At 47.5% G+C, this 24,219-nt stretch overlaps 2 protein-coding genes across 7 annotated transcripts in view; both read right to left on the bottom strand.

The window, feature by feature from the left end:
* Nucleotides 1-622: 622 nt before the first annotated feature.
* Nucleotides 623-18,030, bottom strand: RARS1 (arginyl-tRNA synthetase 1). Of its 5 annotated transcripts, XM_080353001.1 has the most exons (16): nucleotides 17,973-17,993; nucleotides 15,764-15,863; nucleotides 12,776-12,910; nucleotides 12,082-12,270; nucleotides 8,378-8,489; nucleotides 7,298-7,398; nucleotides 6,798-6,919; nucleotides 6,364-6,484; nucleotides 5,952-6,081; nucleotides 5,520-5,624; nucleotides 4,422-4,600; nucleotides 3,804-3,913; nucleotides 3,086-3,191; nucleotides 2,146-2,318; nucleotides 1,726-1,973; nucleotides 623-757 (listed from the first exon to the last, which is right to left on the bottom strand). In XM_080353001.1, exons 4-16 carry the CDS (start codon nucleotides 12,244-12,246, stop codon nucleotides 648-650), a joined length of 1,782 nt encoding a protein of 593 aa, XP_080209127.1. In that variant the 5' UTR covers nucleotides 12,247-12,270; nucleotides 12,776-12,910; nucleotides 15,764-15,863; nucleotides 17,973-17,993; the 3' UTR covers nucleotides 623-647. The 5 variants fall into 5 exon arrangements, 3 of the variants coding, with proteins under 3 accessions (XP_080209127.1, XP_080209125.1, XP_080209126.1); XM_080352999.1 differs by lacking the exon at nucleotides 15,764-15,863 and having other exon boundaries at nucleotides 17,973-18,030; XM_080353000.1 differs by lacking the exon at nucleotides 15,764-15,863 and having other exon boundaries at nucleotides 4,422-4,555; nucleotides 17,973-18,030.
* A 1,762-nt stretch (nucleotides 18,031-19,792) lies between these two features.
* WWC1 (WW and C2 domain containing 1) overlaps nucleotides 19,793-24,219 on the bottom strand; it is a gene marked incomplete at both ends in the record, with an annotated part of 66,049 nt that continues 61,622 nt past the window's right edge. For both annotated transcript variants that reach the window (XM_080353484.1, XM_080353483.1), the window contains 5 exons: nucleotides 19,793-19,859; nucleotides 20,392-20,513; nucleotides 21,319-21,549; nucleotides 22,156-22,248; nucleotides 23,656-23,820. In XM_080353484.1, coding sequence (XP_080209610.1) covers nucleotides 19,793-19,859; nucleotides 20,392-20,513; nucleotides 21,319-21,549; nucleotides 22,156-22,248; nucleotides 23,656-23,820 — 678 coding nt within the window. The remainder of the gene's footprint in view (nucleotides 19,860-20,391; nucleotides 20,514-21,318; nucleotides 21,550-22,155; nucleotides 22,249-23,655; nucleotides 23,821-24,219) is intronic.

Here is a 24,219-nt window from a genome sequence, read left to right as displayed (position 1 = left end):
GCACTGGATGAGCTTTCCAGGTCCCTTCCAACCCCTGACATTCTGTTGATTCTGTGATTGTTAGAATGGCTTTGGCTGGCTATGTCCTCCAAAAGGAGTCGAGTTTATTTTTGAGCCTACTGATAGAAGAGCCTTTCCCCATAGCATATCCACAGCAGAGAAAGGAACGTAAATGTGACTCAACAGCATTAAAATCCAAAATACGGAGTATTCTAAGATATAGCCCTTTTTCACTAGCAGAACTTGTTCTCTGACAGGCCACTGCCTTCAAAAGACATACTTGTACTCTAGGTTAGAAGCATGCTGTGTAACTTGTCTTTTCAATAGCAAATTTCTACCACCAAAGCTTCAGATGGGTCAGGAGTACCCTACATCCATGGGATCAAGTTAAAGCAGGAGAAATCCCTGAAATCCTCAGAAAGGTAAGAGCAAGTATCATCAGAGTGTTTATATCCCCCTTAATGTGTATTTAAGTTCAGAATTGCAGAAGGATCTCACCAGCCTGGATTAGTAGCAGCATCAGGACCTCCCTTCCCTCTTTTCTCCCTCCCTTCCCTCTACCGCTCTATGTTTCTCTGAACTCCATCCCAAAACACACAGACACCTCCAGTTTTTCGTTCCTTTTATTGTCATACCACAGGATGCAGCTACATCCTCTGCACAGGCTTAATCCCCAGGATGTCAAATCCTTTGGCCATGACGGTGGCAGTGGCTTCACACAGCAGCAGCCTCCACATGTTCACCTTCACGATCTGGCCTGTAAAACACCAACACATGACCATGAGCCAGCACTGGGCCCTTGTGGCCAGGAAGGCCAATGGTACCTGGGGTGGGTTAGTAGGGGGTGGTCAGTAGGTCAGAGAGGCTCTCCTGCCCCTCTACTCTGCCTTGGGGAGACCACACCTGGAATCTTGTGTCCAGTTGTGGCCCCTCAGTTCCAGCAGGACAGGGAACTGCTGGAGAGAGTCCAGCGCAGCCACCAAGATGCTGAAGGGAGTGGAGCATCTCCCGTGTGAGGAAAGGCTGAGGGAGCTGGGGCTCTTTAGCCTGGAGGAGACTGAGGGGTGACCTTATTAATGTTTACAAAGATATAAAGAGTGAGTATCAGGAGGATGGACGCAGGCTCTTCTCGGTGACAACCAGTGACAGGACAAGGGGCAATGGGTGCAAACTGGAACACAGGAGGTTCCATTTAAATATGAGGAGAAACTTGTTCCCGGTGAGGGTGGCAGAGCCTGGCCCAGGCTGCCCAAGGGGGTTGTGGAGTCTCCTTCTGTGCAGACATTCCAACCCGCCTGGACACCTTCCTGTGTAACCTCATCTGGGTGTTCCTGCTCCATGGGGGGATTGCACTGGATGAGCTTTCCAGGTCCCTTTCACCCCCTGACATTCTGTGATTCTGTCACAAGAGCTGAAATGGCTGCTCAGAACAACTAACAGTGCCTTCCCCGGGGAACCTCATCTGCCCACAGCCTCCCCATGGCACACTGGGCCCTCTCCTGCTCCCCCAAGCCCAGCAGACTGACCAGCCCTCACGTTTCCAGCTGTCTGGTTGCTCCAAACTCTCTGCTCAACCTTCCTGCTCATGGGCAGATGATGACACAGGCTGTGCCTGCCACCTTCAGTCCTCCCACAAGGACACTTGCTCTGCAGCAGCAACTAGTGTGACAATGGCCTTCCAGTGCAGGGAAACCCGCGGCAGATTGCCCACTGGCCAACACCCACCACTCTGCCTGTCCTTCTCAACGCAGTAGCAGTTGTCGTAGAACTCGGTGAAGGTGGTGGCCAGCTCATAAAGGTAGTCACAGAGTGTGTGCAGCAACAAGTCCTCCAGGATCTTCTGCAGGATCTCCGGAAACCTCAGGATGCACTTGCCCAGTTTCCACTCCTTCTCATGGTCCAGGGTGAGCACCTCTTCCCTGGCTGCCTTCCGCAGCATCTGCTCGTCAATATTGGCCAGGCGAGCAATGGCTCTGCAGTGAACCAAAACACAGTGTTTTTGAGGGTTCTGTGGGGCTGGCCTCTCTCTAGGCTAGCACAGGCCACCCACTCATCTCCTTGCTTGCCCGGTCCTGGGCTACCAGGCCAGAAGAGAGAGATCAGCTCCGCAACACACCGGGAGAATGTGCCCTGGCAGCAACCTACCTGATGCGTGTGAAGGCATACAGCAAATACGCAGCTGTGTTTCCTCGGTCGTCCAGCATCTTGTCAAAGGAGAACACGTAATCGTTTAGTCTGTTGTGGGAGAGATCTGCATATTTAATGCAGCCAAAAGCAATTGATGTCTGGGCAGCTTTCAGCTCTTCTGGTGTGAGGACCTGTTGCAATTTCAGAACAGGTAACAGTCAGGAGGAAGAATGCTACGTTAGCATCACAAATCGCAGCAGGCAGCCTTGGCCACACAGCAGGGCTCAAGAGGAAAGCCCAGGCCACCAAGGGGATTGTCCCATCAGTGACAGGCTCACACCCACCTTTCTACCTCACGGCACCCGACAGCCCCACAGCAAGCCCCCACTTCTGCTGTCACTGGCCCTGCAGCACTGCCCAGGCTCCACTGGGTCCTTCTACTGCTGAGGGCCCCTGTGCCCCATTGATGTACCATCCTGCCACACAGGTTGGATGCTCATACTGTGCTCCTGCTTCTTATAAACTGTGTGTATGTAGCAAACACTAGCCCTCCTACCCTTAGAGAGTGTTTTGCATAGCCACAACACTCATAAAACCACCACTCTGGTGGAACAGTGCACTGTCAGCATGGCAAGCACTTCGTGTTCCAGTCACGTGAGCCCTTGGGAGACACTCAAGGTGTTTTTTCTGTGCTTCCTCATGCTCCCATTTAAAAAGGTACCTTTCACTGTCACCCTATGCTGCACAGCACCAGGGATCTTGCAAGCACCAAGAAGCACCAAGCACCTTGCCCAAACTGCTATCAACTAATTGTACTGATTGTGTACACAAGCCATGTCACCCCCTGGGCAGTTTGGTAGTGTCTCTGTTCTCAGCTCACATCCAGAATGCAAAAACCGTAAGTGTGTGGACAAACCTGGGAAGTTCTCAAGAAAGATAAGCAATTTGTCACAACTACCTTGTCCCGTTCCTTGTCTTTTAGCTTGTCCATAGCTCGTTTCAGCCCTTCTTCCAGCAGATCTATAAGACGCACGGTATCTCCTGAACGAGTTTTGAACTTCTTCCTGAAAACAGAGAGCCAAAATGACCACCTGCGCAAGAGGCAAAACGCTTCCACCCTCTGCCTGGGGTGCCACGTGTGCCCAGGCACATCCAGGACATACATCAGAACTTCCTGCAGGGATTTCTACTGCCCACCCCTTATGGCTTATTAAAAAACCACATGCCCACAAACTCCTCTGTACTGAAGAAACTGGTATCACATGGACAGCTACAAAACTGATACAACACCCATGGGGTGTCTGGGAGCAGTGAACAGGAAGGCTCACAGAACTGCCCCAGCTCCAGGCATTAGGCAGGACCCAATAACACTGCCAGACCTCTGCCCAGCAAGTCACCTTTGATTCTGTAACAAACCTGCAGCAAAACCACCCAGTCCGCAATGGCACGTGACCGCCAGAGCACACCGGTTTAACCACAAATCCACAGAGACACGAGAACAACTCTGGAGCACAGGGGCCTGGCTTGCAGATGGGCCACAGGTTCTTTTCCCAAGTGTTTTTTGCTTTTGGCATGCGACATACACACTTGTAAGCTATCAAGAGCAAGTCTGCTGCATTCACTCAAACATCCTCTGCAGAGCACATACAGAGGAAAAACTACACCCTAAGACTTACTTGTCTTCTCCCAGCACCACTCCGAACGCAGCATGGGCCACTCTGGTCACTTTGGGATCATACCAGCCGATCATCTGTCCAGCTGCAAACACTGTTTGTAAATGCACCGACTGCAAGGAACAAAAACCAACAACTGGTTCTCAAGCCACTCCTCCAGGTGCAAGTTTTCTTCCCAGTTTTATCGTCTTCACAATGCTACTTTCACAATGAGACTTAAAATGTTCCTAGCTCCACAGACAAATTCCCTTTCAGAAAGTTCGGCCTTTCAAAGAATTTTCCTGGCTTACAGAGGCAGCAGCTGGAAAATTCCCACCACTGCTCAGGTACAAAGCTGACAACCTTACATTTCCTCAAGGAGAAAATACCCAAAAATAAGCAGCACAAACCTTATTCCAAACTCAACCACTGAGATTTAAGCTTCATCAACCTTCAGTGATAACTGGGTCTCTCCCAAATCAATCAGATCTAGGGGCTCTTCATGGAAATCATCAAACTAGATTCACCATTACAATAAGGACAAGAGTAAATATGCCACCCTAAAATCCCTTTGGTGTTCTGTTGCATCTGTCATTTAACACACTTTCTGATATCTGTACCCGCAGAGGTTGGCATCCTCACCTGGCCGCTATCGACAACATAAATAAGGGTATCAGCCTTCTCCTCGCACAGCCTGTGCCTAAGAGCAGCTAAGTCAGATGTGTCGTATGTGTAACCTCCATCCGATTTCATGATTGTCAACGGGACAGAGAAACCTGGAACAAACACAATCTTCCGGCCATCATCCACCTGGACAAATCCTAGAAAAGCAAAGGCAAACATTCTGTGTTGTAGCGCACAGCACGGTTTGTGGGCCAGCGGCAGCAGAAGAGCTTGCCTTCCTGGATGTTACCAGAAAGAAAAACCCACATTATCAAATAATTAATGGCTCGCAATATGAAAAGAAAAAAAGAGAGAACTCCCTTGTCAGACAAGTCACTGCACTTCCAGAACTCACACTATGCACAAGGAAGCAGATCTGTACAGATCAGGCTTTACCAGAAGAGACATAATTTGATTTAAAAACTCCTGTCACTGGCATCCAGATCCACCTTTACAGCCACAATAACAGCATCACAGAGTGTGGCGTTACAGGTAACAGAAACTCTACAGAGATACAACAAGGACTTAGCACAAAGTCTTTCAGAGATAAGATGAGTCTGAACACTTCAGGTGGTGAGACTCAGGAACTGCCAAATCCAAACAGGAACACATAAACGCTTGTTACGCTCCATCTGGCTTCTCGCCAGCCTCAAAGTCAACATGATTCGAAAATGCCACAATCTGCACAGAGACTTCTCAAAAGTTCCCACACAGGTACAACACTAAAAGACTGGGAAGTCTGTCATACATAGCTCCTTGATTATTTACTAAGGATACAATAAAATCCAGTAGTACCTCAACCTATTGCTTACGAATACCACAGACAAACTGCTTTTGGTGTCAGCAAGAAGGATTCAAGCTTTCTAGAATAAAACAGATAAGAACCAATTCTGCTAATGCTTCTCTGGCGGGAAATGCCACAGCAGATCCACTCGGGAAATGTGGCTGAGAAAAACAGCAAGGGTGGGGAACATGCAGCTTCAAAAACATCAGTCCTAAGCCTCACTGAACAGAAGCAAGGTTACCTCATTCATCCTGACTGCTGCAGAATTTCTGACTCCGAGACCAAAACCTCACCTTTATCTTCAAATTCTTTCACAATGTCCTTCATCATCTCATGGTAGAACGATTCCCCTCTCTCTACGAGTGTGATGTCCAAACAGTTGTAGATTTTCTGGAACTCTTGAGGAGGGAAACAGAACAAAATACTTCCATTAAATGCACACAGTGGGAATTAGTGGTGTATGTTTATCAGTGGGCTCAGCAAGTCCCTAAGGTACTTTCCATCTCTTGGTGGAGCCATCAGACTAGGACTCAGGACACAAAAGGTTTCACTGAAAGCCTCCACAGACAGTCCAGTGCTCTGGTTCTATCAGCTTTTTTCTTTAAGCTTCCCATAGTAGTGTGACAGTGATTTTCAAAAGAAAACTAGAGGATGGGCTCAGCCACAAAGGTGAGGAAAGACACTGTTCTACTGCTGAGATACGCTTCCGAATCTGGCAAAGTCACCTTTCCGCGACACGTCACAGATCAGCTCCCACGCTTTAATGAAGTCTGGGTTTTTGCTCTGCAGCAGCACCACGCATTGGTAGGCACGTTTCTTAAATTCCTCCTCTGTGTCAAATCGCTTCTTGGATTCCTATGGTGAAACACATCATGAAAAAGCACCTCTGCACCATCTAACATTCGTACCCGGCTCTCTGAGAGTATCAGCTCCAAGGCAGAGAGGAGGATGCTTACAAAGCCCCTTAATCACGCCCCATACAGACACTCAATACCAGATACCACAATTCACTAGCAAGTGGCAGGTGATAGCAACAATGTATTAACAGTGATTCAATTGTTTTGTTTCCATTTGTAAAGCTTCTCAATCTGCTTTTCAGATGTTGACATGAATATCACACTTCTTTGCTACAAATACCTTGTAAAAAGCTTGGAGATCCCCAATGGGAGGAGAAACAGTTAAGTAATCTGGAAATTTGTCTTGGAGGTGAGCGATGAGCATTCCAAACTGGGTGCCCCAATCTCCTAAATGGTTTAACCTTGAAGCAATCAAACAGCACAATAATAATAATTTCTCAAACATACGTTTTAAAATACATGCATTTTAAAAATATATCTTCTAAAAGAAGAAACGCCCATAATATCAGAAACCCAAACCAGGCAAGCCCCTGACTTCACTGCAATAAAGCTGCTGCCCATCTTGATTCCTAACCCTGCTACACTTGCTCAGCTTAGTATATACATAAAGGATTCTTTGTTATATGCATATAAAAAAGACCAATACAGACCACAGTATAAAGATCGCATAAATTCAGCCCAACAAGCCCACCCCACCCAAAAGTCGACTCTCACCTCAAAACATCATAACCTGCAAATTCGAACAGTCGGCTCATACTTTCTCCGATGATGGTAGACCGCAGGTGCCCAACATGCATCTCCTTCGCAATGTTGGGGGATGAAAAATCCACCACCACCTTAGGGGCAGTACCAAAGGAAAACAAACAAATGAAAGGCAGCAGTCATTACCACATCCGTGTGTTTAACGTGGTTTTGCTGTGGGCGCACGGGCAACAAGGCGGCGCAGGCAGAGCAGCACAGGCTCCCAGAACAAGCCTGGCACAACACGCCATTCCCTGGGGAGCCCTGTCCCTCACCCCCAGGGGCCACACCAGGTACATGCAGCCCACCCCACAACCCCCAGCCCCTGGTCACATCCCCCTTACTCCACTGTAGCAGCCCCTGCTGCATCCCAACTGCCCAACAAGCCACTTTGGGGGGAATTTCAGGGCTACGTGCCCTCCAGCCCATTTCAGCTACATGGGAACAGGACGCTTGTGTGCTCACTGCTGTACCTTTTTCCTTTTGCCAACAGCTGGTGGTTGAACTCCATTCATCAATAAAGTGCTGAGCTGCTTTGACACAAAATCCTTTCTCAAGTGGACATTGATAAAACCTTTAGAGGAGAAAACCAGCAATGAGGTGGGGCTGCAGAGGTGCCTCAAACACTTTTTGTTTCCTTCCCCCTTAGATTCCTGTTTCCTCACATCAAGGAAAAGAACATATGAAGTCAGCTTGACAAAACAAAAACATTTTTCAGCAACAGGACAACAAAGCTGTCACTAGAAGACAAATCCTGTTCCCAGATTATGAAAGTCCATTTCACACCATCACAGCCTTTACTGCAAGCTAGTCCACTGACATAACCTCTTTTTTCACACTGACACTCAAAGGTGTATTTATAAAAACTTTTTATAATGAGAAAATAAATAATCTTGCCAGGGTTTGCAGAACGTATCCTTTTTTAAATTAATATCCTAAACCATGTAGTTTCACCCTGGATAATCCACACTTGTGGGATGACACTTTTAGTTCTCCTGCTTCACAGAGCTAATGAACAAGCTTCTGCCCAAGCACTTGAAGGGCTGTGCCACAAGATTTTTGTGTTTATGCTGAAGCCCTAAGGAATATGAGCCCTTCTATTTCTTCCTGAGTCACAGGGACAAATCAGAGGCAGCAGTTAATAACCTGCAGGCTACTCCAGCATCTCAGTGCTGAGAGGACAAGGTCTCCTCACCATACAAGCAACAGCAAGAGGGCACATGGATTTTTGCTGTGATTTCATAATTGTGGCCTGATACCCATCACCAACATTTACAGGGGAAAAGCTGGTCCCTTAAGGATCAGTGGAAAAATTGTTAATTAAAGGGCTCAGGATTGTACTTGTCAGTTCTAACAGAGAGACAGGTTTTCTGCTGCTGCACAAGTGTGAGGATACAAAGCTCCCCAAGACAGAAGAAGCTAATTCACCCTGTAACAGCAGCTTTAAATCACAGAAAAGTTGAACACAACTCAGCTTCCCTGGTTACCATCCCATATAAAATTGTCTTATCAACTTTAAAACATACGAAGTGTGTAACAGGAAACTATCTTACCAGGACCAGCAATCTCAACCTTCGCAATGCATTCGTTGGCAGGAATATTTTCGACTATTTTCTCAGCGATTTCTCTTGGGCTAACCTTCTGTTCCTTGGTTTTGAGCAGTATCTGAAATACAACAAGAAAATCAACTAAAAATCAATCCTCCAAAACATTCTACAGAGTGAAACAGAAAGCATAGATACTGCAGCATTGAAAGGTCCTCATGAGCTTTATGATGCAGAGACACAGACAAAGAAAAACATCTCTAGCAGATTTTACAGATTAGATCAGCTCTTTCTACACAGCAGAAGTCCAATGAGACACAACACATTCACTCCCTTCTGCTAAGGGCAATTCAAGGGTACTCCCTCTGTCAGAAGAAAATCTTCCAGGTCATTTTTCAAAAACCTGTTAAGTGGTTCGGTGAAATTCTGTTTCTATAAGGTAGTAAAAGGGACTAATTCTTTAAAAATCGGCACAGTCCTTCACACTGCTTCAAAATCCCGTTCAGCAGTCTCACAGGCAGGCTCAGCTCTGCCAACATCCCTATGTGAAGTTTTGAACCGTATCTACAGTAGGTGCTGAGTGTGGATTCAGTGCAACTCTGCTGATTTATGATTATAACCAACCAAAGCAAACTGCCTTCAGTTCTACCTTAGACTCAAACTTAATAAACAAGTAAATGAATGAATGAATAAAATCCAACAACCCAAGCAAAGATAATCCTAACATTGCCCAATTTTCTTTGAAGAACGTCACAAAGACTGCTGGTAAAGTAGCTCTCCTTTTCCCTCTGGACACAAATAGCCCACTGTGAGGAGCTCCAATAACGCGCTGCAAATTCACATGACAGAATCAAAAAGGTTTGGGTTAAAAGGGACCTTCAAAGATCATCTAAGCCAACTCCACAACTTTTCTGTCCATTCCTAAAGCATCTTCTCATGTAGCTTTCTGCAAATCTTAGAGAAACACCCTTTAGAAGGATTCTGTCAGCTATGCCAACCCAGCCCTTGCAAAGCACTACATTCACACTGTTTAAGACTACCACAACTATTTGTTTCTGAGCACGTGATTTTCCATTCTTACTGTGACGTGTTTGAAAATAATCTGTTGCCTCACTCCTATCAAGGCCACAAGAGCACACACCTGTCAATTCAGAATTTAGACCCACTGCTGCTCATATTTGCTAACTTGTGGTGCTGCATAACGTGACTTCTACTGCAGCTTCCTGTTTAACCTGTCACACAGCTGATTGTAACAGGACCCTTACGAGACGGTAAAGGCTTAGAATGGGCAAGAAAATAAAACCTTTGTAGCCTTTAATGCTACTCAAAGTGCAAACTACAGGAAAAACAAATTCAAAACCAGATTATGGGCATGTTATAGCAAATTACAGGCATGTGTGTTATCTGAATCCTTCCAGCAACAGTCACCGTACTCCTATTACTCGAAGGAGCAAGCAGAGCTCCTGGCTCCAATCCCAGGCATGAATATGCTAACGAGTTCCCAGGAAAACAATACCCATTTGTGAGGGCTGCTTCCACATGGGTGCGCTGCAGGGAGAGGCTGCAGCCCTGCACGTATCAGTGCTGCCTCTGGGTCAGGGCCCTTCCCTTCGGTTCCTCGGGCAGCCTCGGTGACCGGCGCTCCAGCTCTCCGCAGGGGACACCCTGGGGGACACAGCTCTATGGGAAGACGTGCCCCACGGTTAAGTCCCGAAAACTTAGGCCAACAGAAGGTACATAACCTGCTGCTCTCAGTGGGAAGTGACTGCACTGCACCCCCTGGCTCTGCTAGACTGATCCACTCTGAGCGAACATTGCCAAGGCCAGGCCCAGCACACACAGCTCGCCTTGCCAGGGAAAACCGCTACAGCCAAGCCCAGTACCAGGAATCGTTATTCACCAGTACAGCTGACAGTCTGCAACTTGAAACCTTGGCTGTTCAGACACTGAGTTATGCGAACAACGTTGACACTGAGAAGCCAGGACTGCTTGAGAATCCCAACCGTGACTTAATTGGGGTAAAGCAGCGGTCAGAGCAATGGTGAAGCTCTGAAAGCCCGTGTCAGCGCAGTCACCCAGGGTGCTCCTCTGGCTGGAGCCCAGTCACAATGTGCTAACAAGACCAAGGGAAGACGACACATATTTGTGAGGGCTGCTTCAGCCTTGGCACTTCAGCCCCAGAGCCTGCTGCCTGGCACGTATCAACGCTGCTCGGGAGTCAAACTCATTGTGTCGGGACAACAGACAGAGCGGCTGCAGATGACAAGCTGGGAGAGTAGAATTCCATGTGTGTCAGTGCATGTTCCATGTGCAGATTACCAGTCTAATACATTAATAAAGGTGAATTGGCAACAAAACACTTTAAAAAGAAATGTTGCTTCTGTTGAGATTGCAAAATCAAAAAAGATCTCTAATTGCAAAGAGGCTACCTATTCACTCAAAGGCATCAATTGAAAGTCTGGGCACTTTAGCTCTTAATGCACAACTTTCTTTCTCTCTCACCTCCTGGTTTTACTTCAGCACAGTCCCAGCCCACTGAGCCAGTCCTGAAGTGTCTCTTATTTTGTTAGGGTTCTCTTTGGCCAAATAACTTCTAGGAAGCAGCAATGCTACCATTTTCAAACTGCCAGTTGATGCCAGCCAGGTTAAAAAAAACCCCACTGCTTCCTTTCCACACACTTAACAGGTGCTTCTGTAAAGTGGAACCATTCTTACAGTTGCCTGAAAAACCTCCAAGATCAGAACACTGTAACAAAAAAGCCATGTTTCCTGCCTTTTTTTTAGTTGAAAGAAAATACAGATACTATTAACCATAGATGTGGGGATGCTCACACAGTCAACTCTCAGCTAATGCTGGGATAACAACCACCAGTAAGACAGGAGCACAAGCACAAAAATGAGTGCAGAGTACTGCACCCAAATTCATCAGAAAGAGCATTTGTCACAAAACTGGAAATGTTAAAGGAGCACAACAACAATCAGCCAAATCCAGCAGTAGCCAGGGAATTAACAAGAGACTTCTGAAAGAAAGGAGTGAGCTAGAGCAGAAGGATGGACAGTGCCAGAGCAGCAGTTTACACTTGGCTGGAGACTGTGAGAAGGTGCTTCCCATGCCATCGGGTGCGTGTTAGTGGGTGGGGGAACCTGCAGCACCCACAGCAACCGGAGGGGTGTGCGACAAGGGGAGCTTGGACCCCAGAGATGGGGCATGTGTCTGTAACTCAACCACCCCGTACGAAGGGGGCTGTGCACACAAGTCTGTGCAAAGGTGTGGGAGACATTGTACTTCCCTGCTGTTACAGAAGAGCTTTTAGAGATTTGTAGATATTTAGCAACATTTTGTAAGTATCCAGAATTTTGATTTATTGTTTTGCTGATACTAGCTCCAAAGATATAGCTCACCAATTGGTAGTTAATTGCACACCACTAGTAAATCAATGCAGCACTTAAATCCTGATTTGATTCAGATCCCATGAACTGAGCAGTTTTGCAGTGACACACATGTAACTCTCTCATATCAGTCATCTCAACAGAAGTTTACAGGTCTAATCTGTGAAGACAAGTGCTTCCGCTGAAATGCCTTTACATACTCACTGGATTCTCATCCCAGAGGCCGCCAACAAGCCTCAAGCAGCTCCCACTGTGCTATCACGTAGCTCCCAACAGACAACATCCTCATTTTCTCCTCCCTTTGTAAGATCACTCAGATTTACCTGTGTTATGCCCATGGCACTGTTACACTGGTAATCCCCAAATTTGGGTTGCTGACTTGGCGTCACTACCAGTGGAGGGTTTTCTAAGTCTGGGTAGGCAGCTTGAATAGCAGCTCCGAAGATCTCCTGCAGACAGCTGTTGATGTTAATCATGCTTTTTGCCATTTTACTTCTTTCCTCTTGAAGGCTCTGAAACAAAAAATCCAGAAGGCACAATTCACAGCATCCAAGGGACTGTTATATCCCACTTCTTCCCTCGGCTGCCTGGCAAAGCATGGCTGGCAGATTTGGCTGACACCTCTGGGCACAGGAGCAACATTTACAACATCAAAATAATGTGATTCAAAAGCTGCTTCTCCCTTCGAACCTCCCAGCACAACCATTTGCCCTGAACGCAGGGCTGCATAATTTCTCCCACCTCTGGCAGTGCTTCTGGTAGCGACCTCAGCTGAGCTGCCCGTTACACAACTTGCCAAGATGTGATGGTGTGGAACCTACTGACACTTTTCTTAAAGCAGGTCTCTGTTTAAGGGACCAAGAAATACCTTATGTGCCACTAACAATTAAGGCATCAGAATGCAGAGTGAACAGGCTATCACACATCACTAGCTGTAACAAACTGACATCATTTATTTAGCTTGCCTTACTGAGAACAAAACCCACATGCTACATCATTAATTCTTTATTGCCTTACCTTTCGAAGGAAATTTAACCGATACTTAAGTTTTGCGTTTTCGTCTCGCAACCCTTCCAAACTCGGGGAGACTCCCAAGCACCCAAAGTTCTTCAGACGCTCTATTTCTGCAGTTAACAACTTGATCTCGTTTTCCTGAAAAGCAAATTAAATTTCACACAGTAATTCTTGGGGTGGGGTGACAGAAGGTGAGGAGCTGCAAGGTCTCACATACAGTTTTAGTTTAGCCTCATAAAGATAACAGCAATGACGTGTAAATTGATTAATTCCAAACAACTGATGTTTAAAAGTGGTTCCTATTTGTGTCTAAAACAAGGACCCTGAAACAGTCTAAAAGAAGTCAGTAAGACCTCACTAACATTAAGACAGAAGTGCAAGAGAGACAACAGGTCATGTTATCAAAACATGTTCCCAAAATAAGCACTTTCTACAGCTTTTAAAATCTAATACAGATGTCAAATGAAGTGACTCAAAACTCTGTAAAGCTCTTCCAGCCGGTTTCACCACCTCATAGGCCACAGTTTCTCTTCCAGAGGATGAAACCACAACCACTCACACAACTCCAGCAAGCTCAGACACCAGCTGGTTGGAAGCTGCTGCACGGAACAGAAATTCTCCTTGCCCCACGACCTAAAAAAACCCAAATACATGAAACCTCATCGCTGGTGTCCATCTGTTGTCCTCTCCCATAACAGGCGCTGTGCCCACCAGCCACAAAGCTGACTCACAACCAGAATTAAAGCCACTCGATGCCGCAGGGAGCACCCGCCAGCCCCTCACCTGCCTGCGCAGGCTCCCCAGCCCCAGAACACCCATGGCAGGAGCCAGCTCAGGCTGTTGCTGCAGTCAAACAAGCCACCAAACCCCATCAAAAAGGGCCCATTTGCTTTGTTGTTCTTGAAACAATCATAATATTTAAATAAGGAAAAAAAAATAGGCCCATCAAATCTTCTGGTCTTATACGTCCACCTGAACAACAGCTCCCACAAATGCCACTAGCACGGCAGACGCTTGGAAAACCTCAGCTGAGCCAGAACATTCTTAAGATTGGGCTGTTAGTGGAGTAAGCTCAAAACGAGAACTTCTGTGGTCATTCTTCATTTGCGCTCCAGCTTCCAGCACACTTGACAGTCTCAAGGCCTCCTCTGCTACAGGAGAACAGGATGCTTGCTGCACGTTCAGATGGGAAGGAAAAAAAACCTGTATCAAAACCTCTGGTTTGGCATTTAGCCAACAAAAACCACTGAACAGCACAGCTGGATCTCAGAAATAACTCACTTCAAATAGTCCATTGCACCTTTTCCTTTTGCAGCACACTCCTTTCTTTAACCCAAGGCAGACACTCTAAAAATCAGGCTGTTTTTCTCTCACATACATATACATACCTTCCCTCATTTAACCAACACAAAAGACATTTTTCCTTATTTTCAACTATTCTTACTGGCCTGAACTGGTAGCGTTTTATGTAACACACAGACTCATTTGCAAAATGTTCAGACTGAACTTCAAGTTTAAAACAGCACAGGAGAGATTTCATTGCATTGTTTTACAGTTGCTTTGCTATAAGTTTAAGCATGTGTTATAGCGGCAAACTGACTTAAAGGCCTTAATGCTGGAGCAGTGACGTGTAACTCATCCCCCCCAAACCTACAATGTGCTTTAAGAAAAGCACAAAGATATCTCCTACTCTTAATATCAAATTATCTGTAAATTATTGTCTGCCCGGTATTACCTTCTCTCTAGTGAAGTCACCAGCTTCAGGACATGTTAGCAAGACCCTTAGGAAAGCTTTGCATTGAGGACAAATGTTGTCCAGATCCAGAAAGTTGCATTCTGCTTTTGAAACTAAAATCACGACATATGGAAGCCAACAAGCATCTCACATGTATTCCTCCTGCATTAAAAGACTCCCCCAAAGCTATAGCCACCCAGACATTTCAGTACCATTGGTAAACTTTCAGAACAGAAATTCGGTTTGGATTTTGCTCCATAATCACAAATGCCTCTGGCCCAGACTGGCACATTTTCCTCTCCTGTTTTGTGCTCCTCTCCTGCAGAAAGTTTCTGTAGCAGGCTTTTTGTTATTTGATCATGAACTGAAAGCAAAAAGGCTTCACCACGGTGCTCTAGCTGCCTATCCCAATATTGCTCCTGCCACTTCAGTCTCCATTTTTCTGCTCATTAACAGCTCATACTGATGATGAAATGGGCTTTTTATTCAAAACCATGCAGCAGAAAAGCCTGAACTCGGCAATGATTACACTGGCTTACGATCACCGCAGCTGGGTCCCCGGTTCCTGGGTCAGTCAGGAGGGGAACAAGACCCGTGACCGTCCTCTCTCTGGTGACCAGGGACAAGACATGAGGAAACTTAAAAAAGCTGCATTGGGGGAAGTTCAGATTGGACATGAGGAAAAAGTTCTTCACTGAGAGGGTGGTGGTCACTGGAATAGGCTCCCTGGGAAGTGGTCACAGCACCAGGTCCATCAAGAGTTCCAGGAGCATCTCTCTGGACGATGCTCTTAGTCACACAGTTTAGTGCTGGGTAGTCCTTTGAGGGGCAGGGAGTTGGACTCAGAGATCCTTATGGGTCTCTTCCAATTTGAGACACACAATGATTCTCTGACCCTCACACCCATAACCACGCTGCTGAGCTTGCTGGACACTCGTCTTTAGACATTCACATGCAATAAAAGCCCCTTATCACAACAACTTATGATAAAGCATCTATGAATGTCAGATATTAAAGGGATATTATAAACACTACACTATTTCTGAAAAACTAACTATTACATTAAACTACAGACACTCTGCTCTGGCAGTACCATCCAAGTGAGGGAGACAAGGCCAATACAGCTCCCATCTACAGAATGTGTAACTGCAAAAAGGAAGGAAAAAGCTGCTGTTTGGGACATGAAGTGTCACCCCCTGGATTGTTCTACCTGCCCAGCCCTGGATATATCACAACTTGTCAGTAAAGGGTCATACCTGATGACCACCTCATGAGACGCTGTGGGAATTACATAAGGCCATGCTGACATCTTAAAGGGCTCTTTGGTCAGCTCAGTACTAGAAATCTTCCCCTCACCTGTGAATACAAAAAAACTATAGCTTTTTTCATAGGACCAAGATTATCCTTGCATTTTCCCTTAGTGTATAAGAATGTCTTCCAAAGACTAATGAATTAGCAAGAAACTAGCATAGGCTCCTGTCTCTGGGCTTTAGTATGATAGAGCTTTTCGTCTTCCTTCCCCTCCCTTCTTGTCTCCTGCACGGTTTGCTCTCTGCTCCTACTCTCTGAGCTGGCTCAGTGCATTAACTCACACGCTCTTTGCTGGGTTATTTTCCCAATGATTCCTTTTGCCCTCTCACAAAGTGCTCCAGGACATGCTGCAGCGCCAGGGAGCATGCTGCTGGGAGCGAGGTGACAGGTAGATTCCACATGGCCTCCTTCAGACTCCTGGACTCAAAGAGCCAAACACTGTCCCTCTTGCTGTGCTTCAGAGTGACTGGGATTTGCTTATGGACTAAAGACCAGACAGCAGTGACAGCAAAGGGAGACCACTCTGCCGGAATACTCGAGATGTCCTTCCTCACCCAGCAGCTACAAAGGACAAACACAAAGGCAAAAAGGAGTTGCAGAGATTCAACAGGCAGATTTATTGTCATATGTTTGAATTGTGAGTAGAAAACACACTGAAAAGTTGCTTAAGAGCACATGTATGGTAGGCAAAAAACAAACGTCAAATGTCCAGAATATGTCAGTTACGTACTCTTGGGGCAATATATGAGAAGTTAACCTGTAGGACTCAAAGTTCTCCTGAAGCTGTCTCTGTACTCTACTGTCAGTATCAGTCATTGAGTAGGATATACCCGGTAGTCAGATTTTATTATTATTATAGTCACTGAAAAGAGAATGGGTTGTCACAACCTTTTTTCCCAACCCAAAGCACGCTATTGCCGCAATAATCCTGAGAAAGCCAGGGCTGCCTCAGCACACCTGCCACGCAGCTGGGACATCCTGCCTGGGTACTACAGCTCAGGGAATGGCACCAAGAACCTGGGTGGTGACACACACCGTGTCTGACAGCTTCTCACTGCTTTTTGTTTGGAAGTTCTTTGCAGAACTTCATCTTGAAGCCATACCCTCACTGGAAAGTGCCATGAGCTGAACCACAGCCATAAGCACACAACACAGGGGCTGGGGAATGACAGCACTTTAGAATCATTTCAGTTGGAAAAGACCCTCAGGATTGAGTCCAACCATAACCTAACCTCACTCTGGCACTAAACCATGTTCCTAAGAACTGTGTCTAAACACCTTTTAAACCCCTTCAAGGATGGTGACTCCACCACTGCACTGGGCAGCCCGCTCCAATGCCTCACAACCCTTTCTGGGAAGTTTTTCCCTAATATCCAATCTAAACCTCCCCTGGCACAACTTGAGGGCATTTCCTCTCGTCCCATCACTTACCACTTGGGATAACAGCCCGACACCCTCCATGCTCCAACCTCCTTTCAGGTAGTCACAGACAGCGCTAAGGTCTCCCCTCCTGTCCTCCAGGCTGAACAGCCCGAGCGCCCTCAGCCGTTCCCATCACACTTGTGCTCCAGGCCCCTCACCAGCTTCCTCAACTCCTCTGTACTCTCTCTAGTACCTCAACGTCCTTTTTATGATGAGATGACCCAAAACTGAGCACAGGATTCAAGGTGTGGCCTCACCAGTACAGCGGCACAATCACTTCTTTAGTCCACGCTATTCCTGATACATGCCAGGATGCTCTTGGCCTTTTTAGCCCCCTGGCTCATGTTCAGCCGCTGTCACCAAGACCGCCAGGCCCCTCTGCCAGGCACTTTCCAGCCGCTCTTCCCCGAGCCTGCAGCGCTGCCTGGGCTTATTATTTCCCCCTCTTTCTCACGGGCAATGAGAGCAGCTGCGGAAGGTGCTCAGGCCCGGCTCCCCCCGGGACCGGCCTCTGCACCCCGGCGGCCGGCGGGACCTCGCTCTGCCCACCCCCGCCTCGGCCTACACGGACCCAGAGCGCCCCGACCGCACCCCCTGCCCGGCGGGCCCGCCCGTCCCCCGCGCCCCAGAGAGCCCGGGACCTCCGGCGCCTCCCCGGCGGGCCCCGCCCCCGCCCCCGCCGTGTCCCGCCGTGTCCCGCCGGGTCCCGCCCGGTCCCGCCCGGTCCCGCACCTGCCGCGCCAGCCGAGCTGCGGACTGCGCCACGCGCGCCTCCATCCTCCGGCGACCGGAAGCGGTACGAGCGGAAGCGGAAAGCGCGGGAGGCGGGGGGAGACTGGCGCTCTGCGGCAGCGCCCCCCAGCGGCGGGGAGGGCCCGGGCAGCGCCCTGTGTCCGCCGTGCCCGCGGGGGTCAGGCCGGGCGGTGTGTGCGTGTGTGCGGAGAGAGGCCACATGGAGGAAAGACCAGCGCATCCCTCGGGCCGGCGCTGAGAGACGTTCCCAGAGCCCTGAGCACCGCAGACGGGTCAGCGATGGGCACCGGGCTGCGACCTGGAAAGCTCATCCAGTGCAATCCCCCCATGGAGCAGGAACACCCAGATGAGGTTACACAGGAAGGTGTCCAGGCGGGTTGGAATGTCTGCACAGAAGGAGACTCCACAACCCCCTGGGCAGCCTGGGCCAGGCTCTGCCACCCTCACCGGGAAGAGGTTTCTTCTCATATGCAAGTGGAACCTCCTGTGTTCCAGTTTGTACCCATTGCCCCTTGTCCTGTCACTGGTTGTCACCAGAAGAGCCTGGCTCCATCCTCCTGACACTCTCCCTTTCCATATTGATCCCCATGAATGAGTCCCCCCTCAGTGTCCTCTTGGCCAGCTCCAGAGCCCCAGCTCCCTCAGCCTTTCCTCACACGGGAGATGCTCCACTCCCTTCAGCATCTTGGTGGCTGCGCTGGACTCTCTCCAGCAGTTCCCTGTCCTGCTGGAACTGAGGGGCCACAGCTGGACACAAGATTCCAGGTGTGGTCTCCCCAGGGCAGAGCAGAGGGGCAGGAGAGCCTCTCTGACCTACTGACCACCCCCCTTCTAACCTACCCCAGGTACCATTGGCCTTCCTGGCCACAAGGGCCCAGTGCTGGCTCATGGTCATCCTGCTGTCCCCAGGACCCCCAGGTCCCTTTCCCCTACACTGCTCTCTAATAGGTCATTCCCCAACTTACACCAGCTACATCACAAAAATGCCTCGTCTGCAGGATTTACAGAGCGAGACACATTCAAAGCTACAGACCTCCAGCCCCTGACAGAAAAGAAACAAACCAAAATGTACATGCCAGGTGATTAGAACGTTCACACAAAACAAAAAGCAAGAAGGCAGGTTTGTCCAGAAAGGTCACTTTATTGGAAAAACCTAAAATGGACTTAAAACCTGCAGCCCTCCTCCCACAGCAGTGGTTTCAATGGGCTCCCCAAGTTACCTTCACAGCCCCGTTACAGACATGAGCTGCGGTACAAATGTTAAAAGTGCAAGTATTCTGAACGCCACACCCACTTTTATGACCCAGCAGGGAACACAAACGCTTCACAGCTCACAGAGAATTCGTTCACAGCACTCGGGAGTCAGAACAGGCCCCCTGCATTCCCCACAGGGCACAAAACACACCACTCGGAGGAGAGTCCGATGCAGAACATCATAGAAGATAGGGGTGAGGTTCCTTCAAATTTATTTTATTGCAGTAAAACCTCTAAAAGGCAGAGCTGTACAAAAAGTCTAAACAGCATTATTTAAGAATAACAGCACCTTACGCTGCATTTGTTCTTATTTAAAATTCTATTTCCCAAAAATACATTCCTAAATATACAAACTATACAATCTTGTCACTTTAATGCTGGTTTCTGTGATGATATAACTTTAACCTAAAAATCTTCAAAACATCCACATACTGACAAAAGCTCTAATATACAAATGCCTTGATACCTTCATAGAACCACATAAATAACTTCAAAACCCAAACTGCATTTGTAGAATTGTCTGGAAAGCAAATACTTTATGGTGATCACACATCGTCCGCAGAGAGCGTTGGAATGTTTACCCTCGGCCGCGTGAAAAATGCCATTTTCTCTCTAAAAAAAGATGATCAGTCGTTAATGCAACAGAAGTCTTGCCAGAAATGTCCATCATCCACGTTAAAATTCATCCCGCCAGCTGTCACCACACAGAACAGCAGCACCTCCTCGCACCACCTACACCTCTTATTTATGTACCAAACATGGAGTATCCCCACAGTTAAACTGCCCGCACTGACCGTACCAAATGAGCACTTTGGAAAGGCTCAGGGGTTTTGCCTTTCTAGGCGCATTACTCAGGGAAGCAAAGGGCTGCTTCTGTATTAAACAAAGGATTTGTGACTTTATTGCTGGGTGGGGAATGACCCGGAGCATGGCCGGTTGCTTTGAGCTCACGTGCAGCGCTGCAGCTCCTTTCCCCGACCCTCACACCTTACATTTTCAAATAAAACTACAGACATCTTTGTTTAAGCTGAACAGTGAAGTACTTCTATACAGATGAGCCTTCCTCATCAGCATCTTAGTCACCCATAGAGAAATCAGGGTAGCAGCCAATTTTCCCTCCCCGTTCCCAGCCAGCTGTACTTACCGGAATGACTGAACTTCCAGGGGCTCCTTGCGGCTCTGCCCGCGCAGCCTGTGGACGTCCTTGGCCGCAGCTCGCATCATCTTATCGGCCTTGAGCTCACACTTGTGTTCCGTTCTTTCCACCTAAACAAATAATGGAAAAGAACCATTTTGTGTTTCCAGGAGGAATCATTTTGTCCCAGCTCATCTCCAAATACAGCGGTATTTCAGCTGCAGGTCTAAGGGGTCTGGAAGCTGCTGACTCAGGAAATCACAAGCCACAGAAACTAACCTGAAGGTTTCTCAGGTAACTACTGGCACGGAGAGAGGTTTTTGTCAGCTCTTCCAGCCCTTTGGTAAGAACTACGGGTGCTGTCTGCACCTTCTTCGTAGCTTCTTGTTATATTTTTTTAAGCCAGCGGATCAGCTCACACAAGAACGTGGCAACCCACACTCCAGCTGTGCCCCAAAGTGCACCTTGTACCAACTCACTCCTACCCCTGGTGCCACCATAACTTTGTTTCTGCCCAGTGCCAGCAGAGGTGCTCTGATAAATCACAGACATTGGGAAGGAGCCCTGTAAAAGTCTGCTATCATCTGACTTAATATGCATGAGGATCCTATTCTAAAACCAAGCATCATCCAAACACAAGTTCCATGCAGCCATTATTTCTGTCAGAAGGATCAAAACACACAGCTGCTGTCTTCTCAACCCTCCCACATGTGGGAAGGCAGGCACAGACTCTGCAGCGTGTGAACACCACACCTGAGAATAACCAGACCCTCAGGGACTGCGGCTTCTGTCACCAATCACTTGATGGAGCAGCAAGGAGAAGACACGAGTGACTGTCATGCTAAAGCTTCATTTCCTGACTGTCCAAAGTCTCCTGTTTCTGAAACCTTGTTTCTCAAACATCTTGAATAAAATCCAAGGGCAGGTAGTACTCACTCGTTTTTCCACGAGCCTCAGCAGCAGTCGAAATCTCTCATCATCCTTCACCCACTGCGGCAACTCTTTCTCACCCTGACTTTGAGCTTGTTCCAGCTGTTCCTTCAGTTCCCTCAGCACCGAGATCTCCTGAACCAGCCGGTCATGCCAGGTTTTTGAAGCTTGCAGGTCCAGCTCAAGGTCTAGTGAAGTGCGGATTAGGCGCTCTGTACCGAAGGACTTGATTGAAGGCTGGAAAAGAAGGGGTGTGTAAACACCGTGATGAGAACTGTCCTGACCACTCTCCACAAAACGGCCCAATACATCATGAGACCCATTTTCTCCACACTTCTCTTGGCACAAAGCATCTCCATTGACCAAAAAAACATCTCTTTAGGAGCTCGGCACCAGTATTCAGGGGGAATTTCAGTGCTTGCCATCACAACAGGCACATGGGTTCATGGTGTGACATGGAGTCACCACAACAGGGTCACCTGAGCATCTGAGACACCATCCTCCTCACCCTCCACCCCAGCTCCTCACATTTATCCTAAGTAATTACGAATTTCACAACAATAAACATGGGAAAACTATCTGTGCTGCTTCTGCACTGGTAAAATAGAAAATACCAGGAACCATCTTCCTAAGGTGACCATTCTAAATTACTTCCACCTTAAACATTCCCGTCACATTCTGATGTATCAAAGTAGCCTTGAGAGGCTTTTCACACATAAAGAAAAGGTTGTGAATGAAAACACATGGCAAGTGATGTATGTTTGCTAATTATTCCTTTAAAATACATTTCTGTTTTCTGCAAGTGTCTATGCTAGAGAAAAAAATGAGTGGTGAGGTTTTTACCCGTTTCACTCTGACACTTCGCCGCTCCATTGCATTTCGAACAAAGGGGGGCTTTTTGGATAGCGTTGAACTGTCACTGTCGCTGCGATTCAGCTGAAAATGAAAACCACGTATTTTTCATGAAACAAATACAAACAGTGCACACACACATTATTAGCAAGATCAGAGGGTTCTGTGTTTATAAGCAGTCACGTAAGCAGAACTATGAAGTTTTGTGAAAGGTTACAGCAGACAGCTGCTACCCCCATCTGAGTGCACAACATGCAATCCACAGCCAGATCCCACCAGGAGCCTTGAACTCTGTCCCTTTTTGGGAATACACTGCGTGGAAGAAGAGACACTATGGTAGGGTATAATATGGGACCCTACCCCACTGCCCTTCTCCTGTGGAAGTAACTGTGCTGGGCAAAACAGCCTAGAAAAATAAGCTCTAAGTAATAAAAAAATACTCTTTTCTAGCAGCTGTGAAACATGGGGCTATTTTGAGATTTCTCTTTTCTCCAGTGACCTGCGCTTCAAGCTAGTGGTGCCAGAGGTAGGTTTACCTGTAAGCTATACCCCTGGGTTTTTCAACTTCAGAGTTGTCATGTTACACACACACAGCCTGCCTTCTTTTGTGACTGCCTCCAGACCCTTAAAAAGAGCTCAGCTCAAGTTGGGTTTAATTCCCTTCTCATGCTCCTTCCAAAACCTGGGGGTGGGAGGGAACAGGCGTGTGGGACCTGCATGTGCTGGGACATGGTGCCTCCTCCAAACAAGCACTGCTGCAAATTAAATAAGTTCCTATGGAAGCACCTGCTTCTAAACTGGAGAAACCTGCACATCAAATTTGGTTTGGCTGTATTAAGAGCATGCCCACTTAGGAGAGGCCATGCGTGATTAAAGGCAGTGCTCGCTTATTTGCAGATTCCATTAAAAGATGAGTTATAGTTTAGGCTGACCCTCCGTCCAGGAAATAATTGCGAACAAACATTTCAAAGCAGTGGAAGTGACACCCTGACTCAGCCTGTTCAGTTACCTTCAGACAAAGCACACCAGACACTTCCGAGCTTCCACAATTTTTTGCTGACATTATCAGCTGTTTCTATTATTCCCTTTCTATCAAGGTTTCCTGTTCACCTCATCTGAAGTCAGGTAGACACAGCTAAGTCAGTTCAAGTCAGCACAGAATAATCCTAAAGCAGCAGGAAAAGGTTTGATATGCAGCTTATTCATCCCTGTCTTACAGCAGCCCTTCCAGGTTAGTCTGGGCATCTCAACGTGCTGCATGTACTGCAAGCACACGTGCACACATATGTTTTATAAATTTGTGCTCAATATTATAAGTTCCCAGGAAAGATACTGTCTAGGAGGTGAGGACAGTGCAACTTCTGAAGTCAAAGTGGGAGAGAAGAAAACAGTGTCAGGTCACTGTGAAAATTTTAGACTAAGTGAACATTGTTATCGTGCATTCATTAATGGAAAACTGTATTTATAACCCCAAGACTGCATTTTCCTTACCCGACACACATACTGACTTTGTGGTCCTGGTGAAAATGTTTTCGAGCGGATGATAGTGCTACCTCTGACAAACTGAGTTTGGGGTGGATTTGCTGCCCTTTTGTCTTTCGGACGCACTACGGTAGAAGACTGTGCGAGGTTCTCTGTGTTCGTTTCTTTATCCACCTGGAAGACAGACGCCGCGGTGTGAGTGCCAGCTTGCCATCTCACCAGTGACACACACCCACGCCTGCCTGAGACACCTGTGACACGTCTCCGCTTTCAGTCCCAGGGGCGTCACATTCAAAACCACATATTCTTTAGCCCTTTTCATGCAGGGTCTCCTGAGACCTCCCTCTTTGAACTCAGCTGCTGCTACATTAACTGTATCGCTCCCTACGGGCTGTGGCCATTGATTGCTGTTCAACACAACTGACCCCAACGAGCTTCGCCTGTTGATTCAGCACATCAACGTGACCTGTCCACCTCCCAGCAAACAGAGGTATGATTTTTAACACCATTCCCTTACTTGTGCATCTGCATCAAAGATCCAAATCACTGAATGTACGTGCACAGAGCACGTGT

The sequence above is a fragment of the Nesoenas mayeri genome, assembly GCF_963082525.1.
Source record: "Nesoenas mayeri genome assembly, chromosome: 14".
Lineage (NCBI taxonomy): Eukaryota > Metazoa > Chordata > Aves > Columbiformes > Columbidae > Nesoenas > Nesoenas mayeri.
This window is presented reverse-complemented; position numbering and strand designations above follow the sequence as displayed.

Excerpts from the sequence above, each read along its gene's own strand:
- RARS1 (XM_080352999.1), bottom strand. The coding sequence starts at position 18,017 with ATGGAGGCGCGCGTGGCGCAGTCCGCAGCTCGGCTGGCGCGGCAG. Across the intron at positions 8,490-12,081 it reads GTGCCATGGGCATAACACAG|ATACTGCTCAAAACCAAGGA; the intron begins GTAAATCTGAGT and ends GTTGTATTTCAG. Across the intron at positions 6,082-6,363 it reads ATCTCCAAGCTTTTTACAAG|GAATCCAAGAAGCGATTTGA; the intron begins GTATTTGTAGCA and ends GTTTCACCATAG.